At 32.4% G+C, this 15,913-nt stretch overlaps 1 protein-coding gene and 1 pseudogene across 1 annotated transcript; one reads left to right on the forward strand and one right to left on the reverse strand.

Moving 5' to 3' along the window:
* Window positions 1-169: 169 nt before the first annotated feature.
* On the reverse strand, window positions 170-4,932 carry LOC145611145 (uncharacterized). The gene is made up of 6 exons (XM_081666407.1): window positions 4,375-4,932; window positions 1,598-1,732; window positions 1,386-1,463; window positions 1,225-1,290; window positions 1,044-1,109; window positions 170-946 (listed from the first exon to the last, which is right to left on the reverse strand). Exons 1-6 carry the CDS (start codon window positions 4,702-4,704, stop codon window positions 170-172), a joined length of 1,452 nt encoding a protein of 483 aa, XP_081522533.1. The 5' UTR covers window positions 4,705-4,932.
* A 7,971-nt stretch (window positions 4,933-12,903) lies between these two features.
* On the forward strand, window positions 12,904-15,688 carry LOC145611147 (protein FAR1-RELATED SEQUENCE 11-like; annotated as a pseudogene).
* The last annotated feature ends 225 nt before the right edge of the window (window positions 15,689-15,913 follow it).

Genomic DNA, 15,913 nt, shown 5'->3' on the forward strand with positions numbered 1-15,913 from the left:
GCAAGACACTTTAGCCTGGTTCAACCAGCAAGGTGCAGCATTAGTTCTACTGTCGAGCATTGTTCCGAGAGGAAAGAAGCCATTTATCCTTTCAAGAGACAAAAAAAATTTATCAGTTAGTTAGAAACACTAACACAAGCTCAATAGCTTATTTCTCAGATACTTGTTATCATCCTATTAATTGGCAGTGAAGGCGACTCTTTAGTTTCATCAGCTCCTTCCGTTTTTTCCTGGCCTCTGCTCCTGCAACATTTCTCTCCCTCTTTTTTAGAACATGCTCTTTTCTTTTCTCCGTTAAAGCACTTGCAGACTCTACACATGCTGCCGAAGAAACATTCGTGTTAACTAGAGTATGCGGTGTGACACAATCCTCTCGTTCTATAGCAAAATCACCTCTTGAGCAACACGGTACCATCTTTTGACCCCCTCCGTCTAGAGATAATCCAAATGGGAATCGATGGAAACCATTTCTGCAATCGTCTTGTGTTGATGGAAGACCACTACTTATTCTATCTGCAGGACTAACTAGCTGACAGTTGTGTACGCAACGTATAACTGATGATGGACTATAATCTGAAGATGGACTATGAACATGATTAGAATCAACTGAAGTGCCTTCATCTCTATCTTTCATATGTAAAGAAGAAAAATTCTTGATATCATGTATTGGAAGGAACACAGGGCAGGGTAATATACACCAAGGCATATTTTGGCCATTCATACTCCGAGAATTATCCTGCTCAGAGAATCTGCAGGGAGTTAAATTTGATACGCTCAAGTCAGAAGGCGGCAAACATGCAGGGATTACAAAGGGACTTGCAGATAACTTCTTGTACACAAACTGTGCCCAATTCGCTGAATGAGGGTTAACGTTATGAGTATCGGGACAACATGGTTGAGCTTCTCCTTCATTCTCTCCAAGTTTGAAGCCTAATGTTTGAGATAACTGCATAACACTAATGAAATGTAAAGTATATCCTTGTTTATATCAAAAGCTTATAACAAAATCTTGTGCTATTTGGTGTTATGTTGTAAATGTCTACCTGTCCTTTTAGCTTTTGGTTGGTAGTTTGTAGAGACTGAAACTCCTTGACAGCCAAATCCTTGTTCTTTTGAATATTAAGAAACCGAGGGAACGATGTCAGTTTATGGAGATACACCGAAACTAGAGATACACTTATTGTACCAAGGTCATGAAGCAAATGGAAAAACAAAGCTACTTACTCGTTTTAATCTTTCATTTTCAGATGCTAATTCCGCGGCTTTTCTTGTTAGTTCCTCATGAAAAGCCTGAAACAAACATTAAGTTAATAATTGAGATTTAGAGATCAAAACCACAATAGCACAATATCATATATTTACAATACTTATGGAAAAAGAAATACCTGTCTCCTGCGAATAGTTTGTCGTGCAGACTCTCTATTAGCTAGTATCCTACGTATTCTTCGTGCTTCCTTCTCTGCCTAAACCATTCAGAATATATAGCGTATTATGAATGTGAATAAAAAGGCAAACTAGATCACCATTTACGGTCAAAAACAATCATGGAAGTAAAGGTTAATTAGATCACCATTATGTCTTGACCTCTGTCATATACCTCAGTCAGATTATGCCTAGACCTCCCAGTATTATGTGCTGAATTACAAACACGGACTCGTTCAGCGGATTCGTAGCTCTTTTCAGGTTTTACATCAAGACTTTGACACTCCTCTTGAAATACATTAGGCTGATCCTACACAAACAAAACATGTTAAAACAGTTTTGCACAATTGTACCGTATAATTCTATCATTCGTAGTGTTGCAAAATAACTTTAATTACTACAAACTCCTGCAACAAGATTTAATTAGAAACAGTGAATATATTTATGTAGTCAGAAAATCTGTAACCCTTGATGAAAGTAGAGTAGTCAATTACCACAAACTCTTACACCATTGTTATCATATTAGAAGCAAAATCCGGGATATACTTATGAAGTAGTCAATAGGATTTGTCAGATTCATCTCAATATTATTTTCAAAAGTAACGTTTTTTAAACAGTACATTGACAATTGTGAAAGTCATATATTACGATGATTAAAAACAATTATGTCAATAGTGGGTTATTCCACCTATAGTCGGTTGGTTTTATGATGAAGCATGTTATGCTTTTAATGCTTGTACGCAAATTTATTTTATTTTTTTTCCATTCTGTTTGTGTGTGTTTTTGCTATTGAACTAACATGTAAGACCCAAAATAAATACGGATTATATACATATGGCTAAGGCTAACGAACGCCCCGGGGGCGTTGGCTAAGCTAGTTAAAAGTAAAAAGATTAAATTAAAATTAACATTAATTACACCGATCGACGCGTGATTTTATCATGCTTTCCCAAATTAATACCAATTTGGGTAAGATTTAAAATGCTTATCCAACGCTCGGGGGCGTTCGTTAGCAAGATCCTATATATATAAATAATTGAATAAAGTGCATATTCCAAAAAAGCAATATGTTACAACTCATGCTATTAATAATAACTTAAATTTGATTCTATGATATTTTATCTTGATTCCATCAATCATGATGTAAATTTTTTTTATGAATATTAGCGGTCGTGGTATATCAATCTTATCTTGTCTCTGATTTCTTTCTGATCTTCCTATTTGATTTTATGGCTGCGAGACGTACACCTTTGCTCTTTTGTGCAAAATATTAATATCTGTTCATATTCTGGTTATTAATGAACATGAACTTTTGGTCTTAGAAACACCCTGTTTAAAAGATAAGATTTTGGTACTGTTTACTCATTTTTCATCTTGGATTTATAAAGAAAGAACGTCATTTAAGATCTGTTCTCTTCAGATCAATTCACTTCCTAATTTCCTTCTCTTATAAAGAGCTCAGCTAATCAAAACAGGCCCTTAAAACTAAAAGGTCCAAATCTTGTGATCACTATAATCTTTCAATTATAAGAGTTAATTTATACTAAGGGGGTGTTTGGCAAACAACTTATTAGGAGTAAATTAGCTTATTTGACCCGCTTTAGCTCATTGACTAGTCAAATAAGCTAATGCTAGTGTCTGATGGTAAGCTTATTGGAAGAGATGATTTGCCTAAATAAGCTCTTTTACAAAAAGTTGGCATGAGCAGCGTTTTGCAAAGAGATGATTTGGTAGGATGAGCTAAATTACAAATTTGCCCCTTATTTATTACCCAACTCTTATCACAAATTTACAACTAGCACAATTTAATTTCACTTTCTTTTATTCACTCCCAAGCCACTGCCACTCCATATTATTTCATAGTAGATCTCAAGGTTAGTCTTCTCAATTATCTTTGCCTCAATATTCTTTGTTTTGGTTTTGTGTCTTTTAGTTTTCTTTCATTAATTTTTTTTAACCAAAAAAATAAAAAATAAATAAAAATAAATTTGCCTTAATTTTTTTTTTTTTGTGAGGTAAATCATATGCCCAATAATATATACATAGCATGTAAATATATCTAACAATATATCTATCTTTTGTGTAATAATATCCTTCAAAATTAAATATATCATTGTTCTTATTGGTCATTTTGCATACTCAATCAGCTTTAGAAAATCGCTTATTTAACAAACACTTTTATACAATCAGCTAATATGATAAGTCAGTCAAATCAGTTAACGTAATAAGTTATTCAAAATCAGCTAACACAGTCAGTTTCAGCTTTCAGCTTTTAACCAAACACGGCCTAAACCTAAATCTTGATTACACAAACAAACTAACTAGACTTCACTTGTTACTTGTTACCCGTGCGACTCCTTAGATCTTCTTACATAGTTACATGTCAATCATCTCAACTATACAAGTTAACTCTTAGGAAAAAAAATTAAAGGTTAAGAGAATTCTTTTACTTTTTGAGGTCACAAGTTCAAACTCATTTTTTTACTAATTAAGATAGCATGGTGAAAAAGTACTATGTCTATACTCTATCTATACTTTCCTTAAAACAGATTTAGTAAAAATTTACATGACTATGTTTTATCATATAATATATATAAATCACAAATAGTAATTAAAGTCAAATTTATAAATAGTGTCAAAAGTCAAAACGTGTCCACTGTATAATGTTAAGTCGATATACTTTGGAGCCCACATACTTCATGGCTTCATGCTCAAACAACCACTTGGCATCCTATTACTTTCTACTGTTACAATATGACTACTAGTCTACTACAAATAGTTTTTTGCAACCGTCATATGAACAAAGTACGAGGAACTCTTACATCTTATGTCCCTATCATATAACTATTGTACCTCGTATTTAATTTCAACTTGTTAAATTTTGTGCAACATAGATTGCATGTAACAATAACATTAAAAAAAAAAAAAAAAAAAAAAGAGAGATTAAAGTACCACGTTAAGATCGAAAGGCAAAGGAGAAACAGAAGGAGAAGAAGAATGAAGTGATGAAGAAGACTCTTTTACACGCTTATTACTCATCCACCGCTTCCCTTTACTCCCCCAACAATTGTTACTGTTATCACCACCATCACCTTGATGTCCTACCGAGTCGCCGCTGCGGCCGCCGCCACTACTTCCTCTCATCTCCTCCTCCACCTCCACCGCCACAGCCGCAGCGGCGCTATCGTGTTTCCTTAAATTCGCCAATACCCTTGCTATTTCAAACTCTCCCGAAGAAGAACCACTAGACTCACCACCAATATTATTATGTGAACTCATCATGATGATGATTATTTTTAATTCATTTTCAGATCTTTATCAGTCGTTGTACACAAAACCTATATAACTTGGTACAAATAAGTATGTATATAAATATTATTTATAACAAATGATATGATATGATAAGATATTAGGATGATAATATTGTTATTGACAAAGGAAGGATGATATATGATGAATAAATGGTGCAACAAAAAATGTATGGTTTTTATAGGGGGTAGAAGAGGAAAATAAAATAATTGTTTAGAGAAAAGGGTGATGACTGCTGGGCGGCAGAAGGTTGGGGTGTTAAAGGAGGGTGGAAAAGCCAGGTGTATAACTCCATTTCTATGTTGACACATGTGGACTGTTGGCACTTTCAGGCTATCTCTCGCCGCCACGTGTCCTTTTGTCCACGCTGGACACTTCTTCGTTCGTTGTTCCCATAACATGCTACCCCCCTCTCTCCAATCTCCATATCTTCGGATAATGTTATCCCTTTACTTCTATTAAATTAATTACAGTGTGTTGTAACGTTTTGAATTTTACATAATTAGATTAAATGTGATTAAAAGAGTCGAATAAAATTGAATATCGTATAGAAGAGTCAAAACCAGGCACCTTAATAGAATGTTTAACCAATTCATTCGATATTGATTGATTTTGTACAGAACGAGTTGTAATATTGAAAAACCATAAAACACAACTTATTTGAATAACAACCCGCCGGTAACCTACCAATTGTAGAAGTAGGATATTTGGCATAAGCAAATAAGTCTATGAAATCAACTTTCAACTATTGCCTAAACATATATATATGCCTATATGGTCATCACAATACATATACGAGTAGTCCGTTCAATTTTAGAATGTTAACAATTTGTGTAAGAGGTTAAGATGTCAAAAACATGAACCAATTTCATCCGATTCAAAACTAATCTGATTCAAATTAAATCTGAACTAGACATTACTCAAATTCAACCCGACTAGCCAGACATAACCAAACTTGAACCAATTGTCCGAATTACACCTCTAGTAAGAGGAATTGATGATGGGGCAACCTATACCAACAATGTGTGCATCTTTGTTTTAGTGAAAGCATACTTAACTAGCTAGCTTGGAATTTGTTATATATACCCGGATATATCGTACATCTAACTAAACTAAGACTAGTTTTTGCTCTTCATTTGATGATTAAATAAAAAAAAATCATCAAAATGAGAATTAAACATTTATGAGTATACGGTGTATCCGGATATATATAACAATTTCTCAACTAGCTAGGATGCATGCAACAGGAAGTGTAGTTTTAAGATGCACACAACTGCACAAAATTAGATCAGAGTAGACAAATGACTTTCATTACCATAATTACACATATGTAGTTCCCTTAAACTATAGGAAATCTCTTGACATATATTCCAAAATTATACTTGGTAACATATTTTAGATAAACCCTTACAGAGTTCCCTTAAATTGTAGGAAACCTCTTGACATAAAAACAAAAATACAGTGAGAAAATTTTACTACATTATCATTACACAAAAAAGAACTTTTGCTTCAATTCTTCGTTGCTTGTTTCATTACAATGGGTTGGCGGTGGCTTCGTATACTGTGCAAGAATAATAATTATTTTATTATTTGTGACATTGGTGACAATAATGTGTTGAATGATACAAGTAATAGATTTGCATTACAAATACAAACAGCTTTTAACACGTAGTTGTAGATAAGTACAGTAAACTCATTAAGGTTTTGATTCCATAAAGCACCTTCTTCTTAACATCATCTCTATTGGTAATACTCAAAATTAAGTATTGAAATACAAAATGAGTTGTTTTTTACCTTCAATGATGATACTATACTCACTTCTCAATTTAGTAATTTTTTAACCCTAATTTTTCAATGATAAGACTTTCTAAAATATACAAATGTCACTTTTAATTATGGCTCTGCAAATCCATTTCTTTTTTTATTATTAAATATTGTAAGATTTTAAAAAAAAATTAAATTTAAATAAATTACAAAATATAATAGAATATTGACCAGGGGCCCACACTTTTTGGTCAAATGAGACTCAAAGTTGAGTATCTAAACTTAGCAACTTTCATTTGGAGTTGCTAAGTTTAGATACCAACTTATTGGTATACATTGCAAAAAATACTCTCTCCTAAAAATACTCATTTGAGTCTCACCATTGGAGAAGGTCATTACCGGAATATAAATATCTATATTGTCCGTTGAGATTTAATTTATCACCTAGTGGCTAGTAGGTTAATTTCTGTTCTTTCAATTATTTATATATGGAGGTGAAACTTTCTTTTCATTCGCCCTCAATTTAAAGTGTTTGACACGCAAAAATTAAATCAAGACAGATTTATTTAAGATATTGTTTACCATTAACTACATTTTGTAAGCTATAATTTCCTCAAAGTTTTGCAAGATAATACTTTTGTCAACTTACTAAGCCCTAATCATCTATGTTATAGGCTGCCTTCACTCCATATTAATATGATATTGTCTGCTTTGGATGTAACTTGCACAATTTTATTTTAGGATATTTACTGAATTAGTTTTATTTAATGGAGTGTGATTTCACTTATAAGAACTTTATGTGATACTCTATACATTATTACATTTAAAATTAAACAAAATTAGTAGTTTATGTAATACAATGTTATGTTAATATGAGATTTAAAGGAATATTTCAGTATTTCTATTCAATCAATTGTAAAGAAGACAAGTAGTTAAATTTGGGAACCAATTAAAGAAGAACAAGATATTGTCAAATTATATGGCTGTAGATCAAAGTCTTAAAGCGGTGAAACAGATATGACGAGCTCCAGATGGTTGATTTGTGGCGGCATTCATGGAATTTTGTGCCCTCGTTTCTGTTTGCTTTCTTTGGACAACAATTTAGTACACTTTATTTTAATCGAAAAATAAAAAGATAGACCCAACCTTTAGGTTTGTTTACTCATTAACCCTTGTGCTTGGATATCCCAAAATGGTAACCAATCTAGAATTATACAAGTATTAATCCACACTGCATACTCTATTCATGATATTTTTAACAATTTGATTGACACACTTGTTCATAAGCGTAGCCAGGATTTAAAAAAAGCTATTAGGGCCAACCGGTCATGAAAATTAAAAGCAAAAATGTATATTCAAAATATGCCATAAAAACCTAATATTCTCAATCCATTTATATTGGTAAAATTCAAATTTTGAAAAAAACAATCTTATAGTGGTGGAGTTGAAGAAATGTTTAAGGATTATGTAGCAAAAATAAGTAAATGATAAATAAAATAAAATAAAATAAATAAAAAATAATTTGGAAAAAAAAAATGAAAGAAAAACCAATAAAGTAGATGTAATATAATACTATAATACGTTTGAATTTTATAAGTAAAGTATGTTGTTATATTAATGCATGTATAATGCAGAGTACGAAAGTTAAATTATTAAAGTATTTGAAGACAAAAAACGTATTATATATATATTAATAATATTAGTTTAAAATCTAAACAATATCAAAATTTTAAATCAGGTTTAATGTTAATCCTGATTTGTTGATATGAAAATTTGATCAAAAAGACAACATCACAAAATAGAATTTGAATCATTGAAAACGAACTAAAATTCGATATTAATTTAGTGTTTGTTTTAATGCCATCATCCTTATCTTTATAATATTTATAAGTTATATTTGTATTTTTTTAATCAAATATAATTAATTTGTATATAAGACATAGATATTAAAAACTAGATGAAACCCGTGCAATGCATGACTTGTTTGTATTTTTTTACAACTTATATATATATATATATATATATATATATATATATATATATATATATATATATATATATATATATATATATATATATATATATATATATATATTTTTCATATCGATAGAGGGATAAATCGGTCGTTGGACAATTAATTCTACCTAAACCCAACCAAAGACAAATCTAAGGTAAATAAAGGATCGTATCCACGAGAAATGAGTATGAGTACACCGAGAATATGAAACGGATGTAATCTAGTTTAGTCACAAATTGGGGGTTTTGATTAATTAACTATTATGGAGACAAACACTAGCTAGGGGAAATTGGGAATGGATACCAACCAAACCAATAGTACAATACAGTAGGAAAGCATGAACACAAACTGGGCGATAGAGAGGGTACTCAACATTGTCTTCTTTCAAATTGAAGCCACAAAACTAAACATTTCTAAACCAAGTTCAACTAGCATGATAGGCCAACTAAGTCCCAATGATAGAAAGTAGACTACTAACTCGGGTTTGTCTTTCGGTCGGACCAAAATAGCATTAAGGCACAAGTAATTGGGATTTCTCACCTAATTATCGCAACTAAAACTACTACATCTTTCAAATAAGGAACTGTAATCAAGATAGAAATTCGGATCATACAAGAAAAGGTTCACAGCCAAACTTCATCTTTTAATGCAAGCATAGAAGTGATCTGAATACATGAGCAACAAGTGGCCAACCAATTACACGACATGCAATTAGCCAATTATTTAACAATCAATCATCGACCCAAAATGAACATGCAAGCACAAATATCAATCAATCCATGGCTTGGTTGGGTCTTCACCCAACCCCTAGCTTAAAAACTACTCACTAAACATGGTGAAAAACAACATAGCTACAAGTTCTAATTCTAGCATCAATCTAACAAGTTGAGAGGAGTAATAGAATTTATGTTGATTGAACATGCAACAACAAATAATCAAGGTTAATAGAGAGAACTTAACAATTCAAATTAAGCAATTCAAAACAGAAAATAAAGAGTAAGAGATAGAGGAAAGAGATTACTAATAAAGCTTCAAAGTTGAGAAATTGTTACGTTGAAATTGAGAATACAAACTTCAATTAATGTACTCCAATGATTGAGTTTGAGATAAACTAAACTAATTAATAAGAGTTTAGAGAGCTAACTAAGGGTCTAAGAAAACTAAGGGAAAACAAGCTCCTTAAAATTGAAGCCAAGGGTCGTGTTTAAACACCTAAAAGTTACATTGTAAATTTCGTCAAAAATCGGGCTTCAGAACAGTAGGAGCGCCCGCTCCTCAAGTGAGCGCCCGCTCATGGCTACATTAGTGGAGGCAGGAAGTTGGAAAGCCAGGAGGAGAGCCCACTCCTGATTTGATGCGTGCCTGCTCCCCCTGGAAGTCAACATGGTAGATTGTAGCTAGTGCCTATATTAGGAGTGTTTGCTCTTACCAAGGTGTAGCCCTCTCCTCAGCTGGTGCATGGTGCCTTATTGAAGAGTCTTCATGCTGGTGATATATGAATCAATTCTCGTTGCATCTACAAAAGGCCAACACACACATAAAAAGGAACGGGAATGCCAAAGGCTACAATCATGCACACAATGAGATAAAAAGGGATTAAAGTAAGGAAAATTACTACAAAACCGTGTTAAAAATACCATGATAAGTCACTACAAGAAAATAACCTTTTCGTAGCGATTATATTTTAACCTTTAGTATTGATTGTAATTGCAACAAAAATCTTTCCCAACGAATGGTCATTCGATACAATATCCCCTGTTGCCTTAGCCTTTAGTAGTGGTTTTCAATATCGCTGGGGTTAACCTCAATAATCGATACGAAAAACTACATCCAATCGTGGTGATTATTGTAGCGATTACAATCGCTATAAAGGTTTAACTCATTTTTTTCAAAAAAAAAAAAAACATGTGTATGATCTTTACAAGATTCGAACATGCACTAGTAGAAAAAGGCTTATTTGCGTCGCTCATTTATAGTGTATTTGCGTCGCTTCTATGAGCGACGCAACTGCTCGCGACGCAAATGACTTAAAAGTCATTTGCGTCGCTACTAGGCGCGACGCAAATAAGAGTCATTTGCGTCGCTCCTTTATAAAGGCGCGACGCAAATGACTCTTCTGATAAACTTCTTTGTCAAATGACGCAAATGACGCAAATGACACAAGATTCGAGCATGCAACCTCAAACTCTTATATTAAATGTTTCACCAATAAGCTATGATATATTTTATGTATTCTTTGTCAAACAATATTTATATATCTAGTGTTGAAAAGGCTTTTCGTATCGATTTTTAGGATTTAGTGGCGATTGTAAATGATATGATTTCTCAAATTATAAAAATGTGTAAAAATAGTGTGGATATGTATTATTATGTTTTCCGTATCGATTTTATATGGGAAAACCATAGCGATTGTAAAATGATACGACTTCCTTAATTATTTCACAAATATACTTGCATATTGTAGCGAATGTACTATCGCTACGAAATAATCGCTACGAAAAGACATTTTTCTTGTAGTGACTGGACAAATAAAACACATATCAAATTCCCCCAAGCTAGCCAATTTCTTGTCCCTAAGTAATTTACTTGGCGCAAAAGAAAATAACAGATTAGTTCGCTCAAAGAAAAGCACATTGTAGACACCCATTTGTGTCTCCCCAAAACCAAACCCAGTGATGAGTACCTTTCATGTCGAATCATAATCGAATGAAGTGAAAGTGTGGAAAGTTTAGTGTTGCGGATAGTTTTAATTTCTTTTCTCTTCTCTCTGTTTTTGAAAACCCATTTTAAGAAAACAGCCAATCCAGCTTGGTTGGTCCATGATATGGGTCCAATAATAGTGTAGTTGGATAGGGCTTGAAAAAAGCTTTCCAACGATATATTATAAGCCCAATTCCGATGAATATTGAGGAAGTTATGGCCAATTTACTGAACTGGGCCTGGTTTGAGCCTTATATGCGGCCCAATGATCTAGAGGAGGGCCTAATATGGATTTATCATTCCTAATGCAATTAGGAATGTTTTTAGTCTTCTAGATTCTCCTAGAAGGTTCTTTTCATTCCTAATTCAATTAGCATTGATAAATTGACCTTTTGTTGACTTTTTAGAGTTTTAATCAGAATCAAAGAACGTTTTTTTGAGGAAAATACGATTTTATCCTCCTGTACGGCAATTTCTATCTGATTATAAAAAAACGCGTGAATTTCTGAGTCAGCGCCAAACGCTAGCTGTAGCGCCTGACGCTACGCTTGGCGCCTGGCGCTAGCCTTAGCATCTGGCGCTAAGGTCAGCGTTTGGCACTAACATCGTTTTATCCGCGTTAGAACTCTATTTTTGATGTTTTATCTTTTTGGCTGATTTTCTCTATAAATAACGTGCTTAAAACTCCGTTTTCATTCACCAATTCTCACCAACTCTCATTAAGATTTTCTTGATTACTCTCTCTCTCTCTCTCTCTCTTTTCTAAACTAGCCTTCTCTTAAATATAAAAATTCCGCACTCATTAGATTTAGAAACACCTAGCCATATTCGAAGTTGCCTTCGCCCTAGACGTGAAAGGTTTAATTTCTAAGGGTTTGGTCCCAAATCTCTCTTTCAATTATTTAATTTAATTGTTTTGTTTATTTTTTCCTTGAAGTTACTAACGTGTGTATTTTGTTATTAGAAAGAGATACGAGGCATCCAAGTAAGTACTTTAATGGTTTAATTGATATTATGATATAAAAATCATGCTTAGATTGTTATTTTAAATTCCTAGTATCATGTTTAGGGTAACAACTATACTTTCTAATATCAAATATGACAATTGTGTTTCCTGCGATGCTTCCTATTTTCTTCCAATATTCATAATAGTATCATGTTAGGGTTAAAGCTTTGATTTTTATTCTTAGTGACATGCTAGGGTTTGTTATTAATCTTGTTAGTATCATGCCTAGGGTCTTGCTATTATTATTATGCTTTAACATGATTGCTATTAATTTTTATTATAATGATTATGATTATAATTTTATTATTGTTATGATTATTATTAGGCAAATGCTATATGCAGCCCTAAGGGCTGCATATAAGCATTAATTAGATATAAGATTCCCTTATATTTCCAATAATATAAATACAAATCTCAATTAATTAATTTTATGATTCCAAATAAAATATTTAACAACACTAAGTTTTGGCTAATAAAAAGGGGGGAAATTTGGCGCCATATTCTATTAAAATTTTGCATCCCTTCAGTTTCCATTATATGGTCTTGTCAAACATAAAATTTCATTAATGGATATCAATCAACATTCCATCAAAATTTCTTCTGACAAATAAATCCTATCAAAGTTACTGTTTTATCCTAGTATTTGTGTGCATTTTAATTTTATCTAAGAAAGGTATGGTTGAATTGTTAAACAGATTTTAGTGATGCTTGATTTTGATTTGAATGAACCTTTTAATGAGGAAGATCAGAGGGATTATGATGAACCTTTTATTGGACAAACCTTTTCAAGTCAAGAAGAGGCATTTGTCTTTTATAATAATTATGCAAAACGACAGGGTTTTGTAGCTCGCAAAGATCGTTCGGATACTAAACATGGTAGAACTATTAGACAAGATCTTTTATGTCATCGTGGAGGTAACCAACGTTTAAAGGTATTTAATCCCTCTATAGCTCAACGAAATAAGGGATCATCAAGATGTAGTTGCAAAGCCCATGTGAGGATTACTTTGAAGAAGTGCTTTGACATATTTCCAGAGGAATGGCATGTAACAAAATTTGTTAAGGAGCATAACCATGGTATGGTGTCACCACAACAAATGCGTTTTCTTGCAGCAAATCGAGTTATCACAAAAGAAGATGAAAAACAAATTTTATTATACAAGGAAGCGGGGTTGCCGGTAAGACAAATAATTCGAGTGATGGAACTACAAAAAAATGTTAAGCATGGGGAGTTATCTTTTCTTGAAAAAGATGTTCGTAATTTGTTTAGTAGAGTTAAGAGGGAGCTTGATATGGATGATATATAAAATCTTTTTGAGCATATGAAGTTGGCAAAGCAAGAAAGTCCACTATTTCAATATGCTTACACAATTGATAATGAAAACAAATTGGAAAATCTATTTTGGTGTCGAGCTCAAAGTTTTGATTGGTACCAAAAGTATGGTGATGTGGTGGTTTTTGATACTACCTACAAAGTCAATTCATATAACATGCCTTGTGGAATATTTGTTGGTATTGATAATCATGGGAAGACAATTTTGTTTGGGTGTGCTCTCCTTCGTAATGAGACAACATCAACTTTTAAGTGGTTAATGAAGGTATATTTTTAATATTGTTTTCATTTTTTTTTTACCCAAAAAATAATAATTATCTAGTATATGTATTCATATATACAGTACGTAATTCCTTATTAACATTTTTCATTTTGTTTTTTTTTTTTTTTTTTTTTTTTTGTGAATTAGACCTTTGTTACTATTATGAAGAAAGCACCAAAAACTATCTTAACCGACCAAGATCCATGGATGTCCGAAGCTATAGCAATTGAGATGCCAAGCACAAAGCATAGTTTTTGTATTTGGCATATCACTTCAAAATTTAGTTGTTGGTTTGCTGCACTCTTACGTGATGACTACCAAACTTGGTGTGGTGACTTTTACAAGCTATACAAAATGACAAATCCTGAAGAGTTTGAACAACATTGGCCTCTAATGGTAGCAAAGTATAACATGGAAGACAATAAACACATTCAAGGTCTATACGAAATAAGAGGTTTTTGGGCACCTGTTTATCTCCGTGATAGTTTTTTTGGAGGGATGATAACTACCGGAAGATCGGAAAGTATAAACGCGTTTATCAAGCGGTTCGTTTCATCTCATATAAGTCTGACTGAATTTGTTAAGCAGGTTTGTATTTTTATTTTTTATCTCAAAAACTAAATATATTCTGATAGTGATATTTGTTTGGTATCATATTTGATTATTTGTTAAATATAAGTCTGATAATATTTGTTAGGTATCATATTTGCTAAATATATTGTGTTTATCTTGTATAGTCAAAGGGCATTAATCGTTGCCGATTTTGTAGCCTAGAATTATGTTAGGCTCTTGTATATATGGTTGTACACTTGATTAGATTAGTTCAATGAAAATTTTCTATCCATTTTCTTCAAATATATTCTATACACATATCTAGTTGCTAAATAAATTTTGTACAGTTTTTTTTTCCCTAGTATCTACCATATATTTTCGCACTTAAAAAATTACTTATAAAAATTTATGGATGATGTTTTTTTGTTTTTTTATGGCTAAATAATATAGGTGGATATTGGTGTTGAAGAAATTATTCAAGGACATGCACATTTGAGCTTGAATGCCTTAATTAAACCAACTTCTTTGAAAACAAAGTCACCTTTGGAAGAACAAGTTTTTGGAGTGTTTACGCCATTTGCTTTCAGTTTCAAGATGAACTTACAAGGGCAACTCTATATTCTATAATTCATGTAGAAGGTCATGAGTTCACGGTGAGATATTATGAAGGTGACGATAAAATCTCTCATAGAGTCTTTTGGGATGGAAAAAATACAGCCATGTGTAGTTGTAAAAATTTTGAGTTTTGGGGTATACTTTGTCGCCATATATTACGGGTGTTGTTCCACAAAGATTGTTTCAAGATCCCTTTATCCTATCTACCTCTACGATGGTGTTGTGATGCATTGCAAGATACTACTAGTACTCAAGAAGATGCATTACAAGCTAATACTAGTACTCAAGAAGTTGTACAAGAAGAAATGTTTTCCGGAGAGGAACTTACTCTGACGATTAATGCATCCATGGGTGATGTGTTGTGCCCTCCACAATCCAAAACTAAAGGGCGTCCCAAAAAGAAGCGTGAGAAGGGTGGAAAAGAAGTAGCAAAAAAGAAGACTAAGAGTTGTTCCATTTGTAAGCAACCTGGTCATACAAAACCTACATGCCCTTATAAAGAAAATATTTTCCCCTCACAAACTACAAATGATGGTAATTCTACTGTATCACATAAAAGGCATAAGAAAACAGCAGAGGATTTAGGACTAAACCCTATCTTTTCTTTGAAATTTTAGGTAATGTTCTCCTGACTTTTTTTTTATATAAAAGTTTAACATGTATATCTTTATTTTTATTTTTTTCTGACATAATCTATACAATGTGCAGATTGAAGAATGAAGATTGATGAAACAAGAATTGATGATATTATGAGAAAATCGTTTTTTTTTTTTTTTTTTTGGGTGTACTGTCATATGGAAGATACTTTTTTTTTTTTTTTTTTTTTTTTTTTTTTGAAACCTGGAAGATACTATTTGTGAGACATTTGTTTAGGATCTAAGGTTTTCTTTGGCTCAACTTTTGTCATATTTATCACGTAATTTTTGGATGATT

The sequence above is a fragment of the Chenopodium album genome, chromosome 3, assembly GCF_948465745.1.
Source record: "Chenopodium album chromosome 3, dcCheAlbu1.1, whole genome shotgun sequence".
NCBI lineage: Eukaryota > Viridiplantae > Streptophyta > Magnoliopsida > Caryophyllales > Amaranthaceae > Chenopodium > Chenopodium album.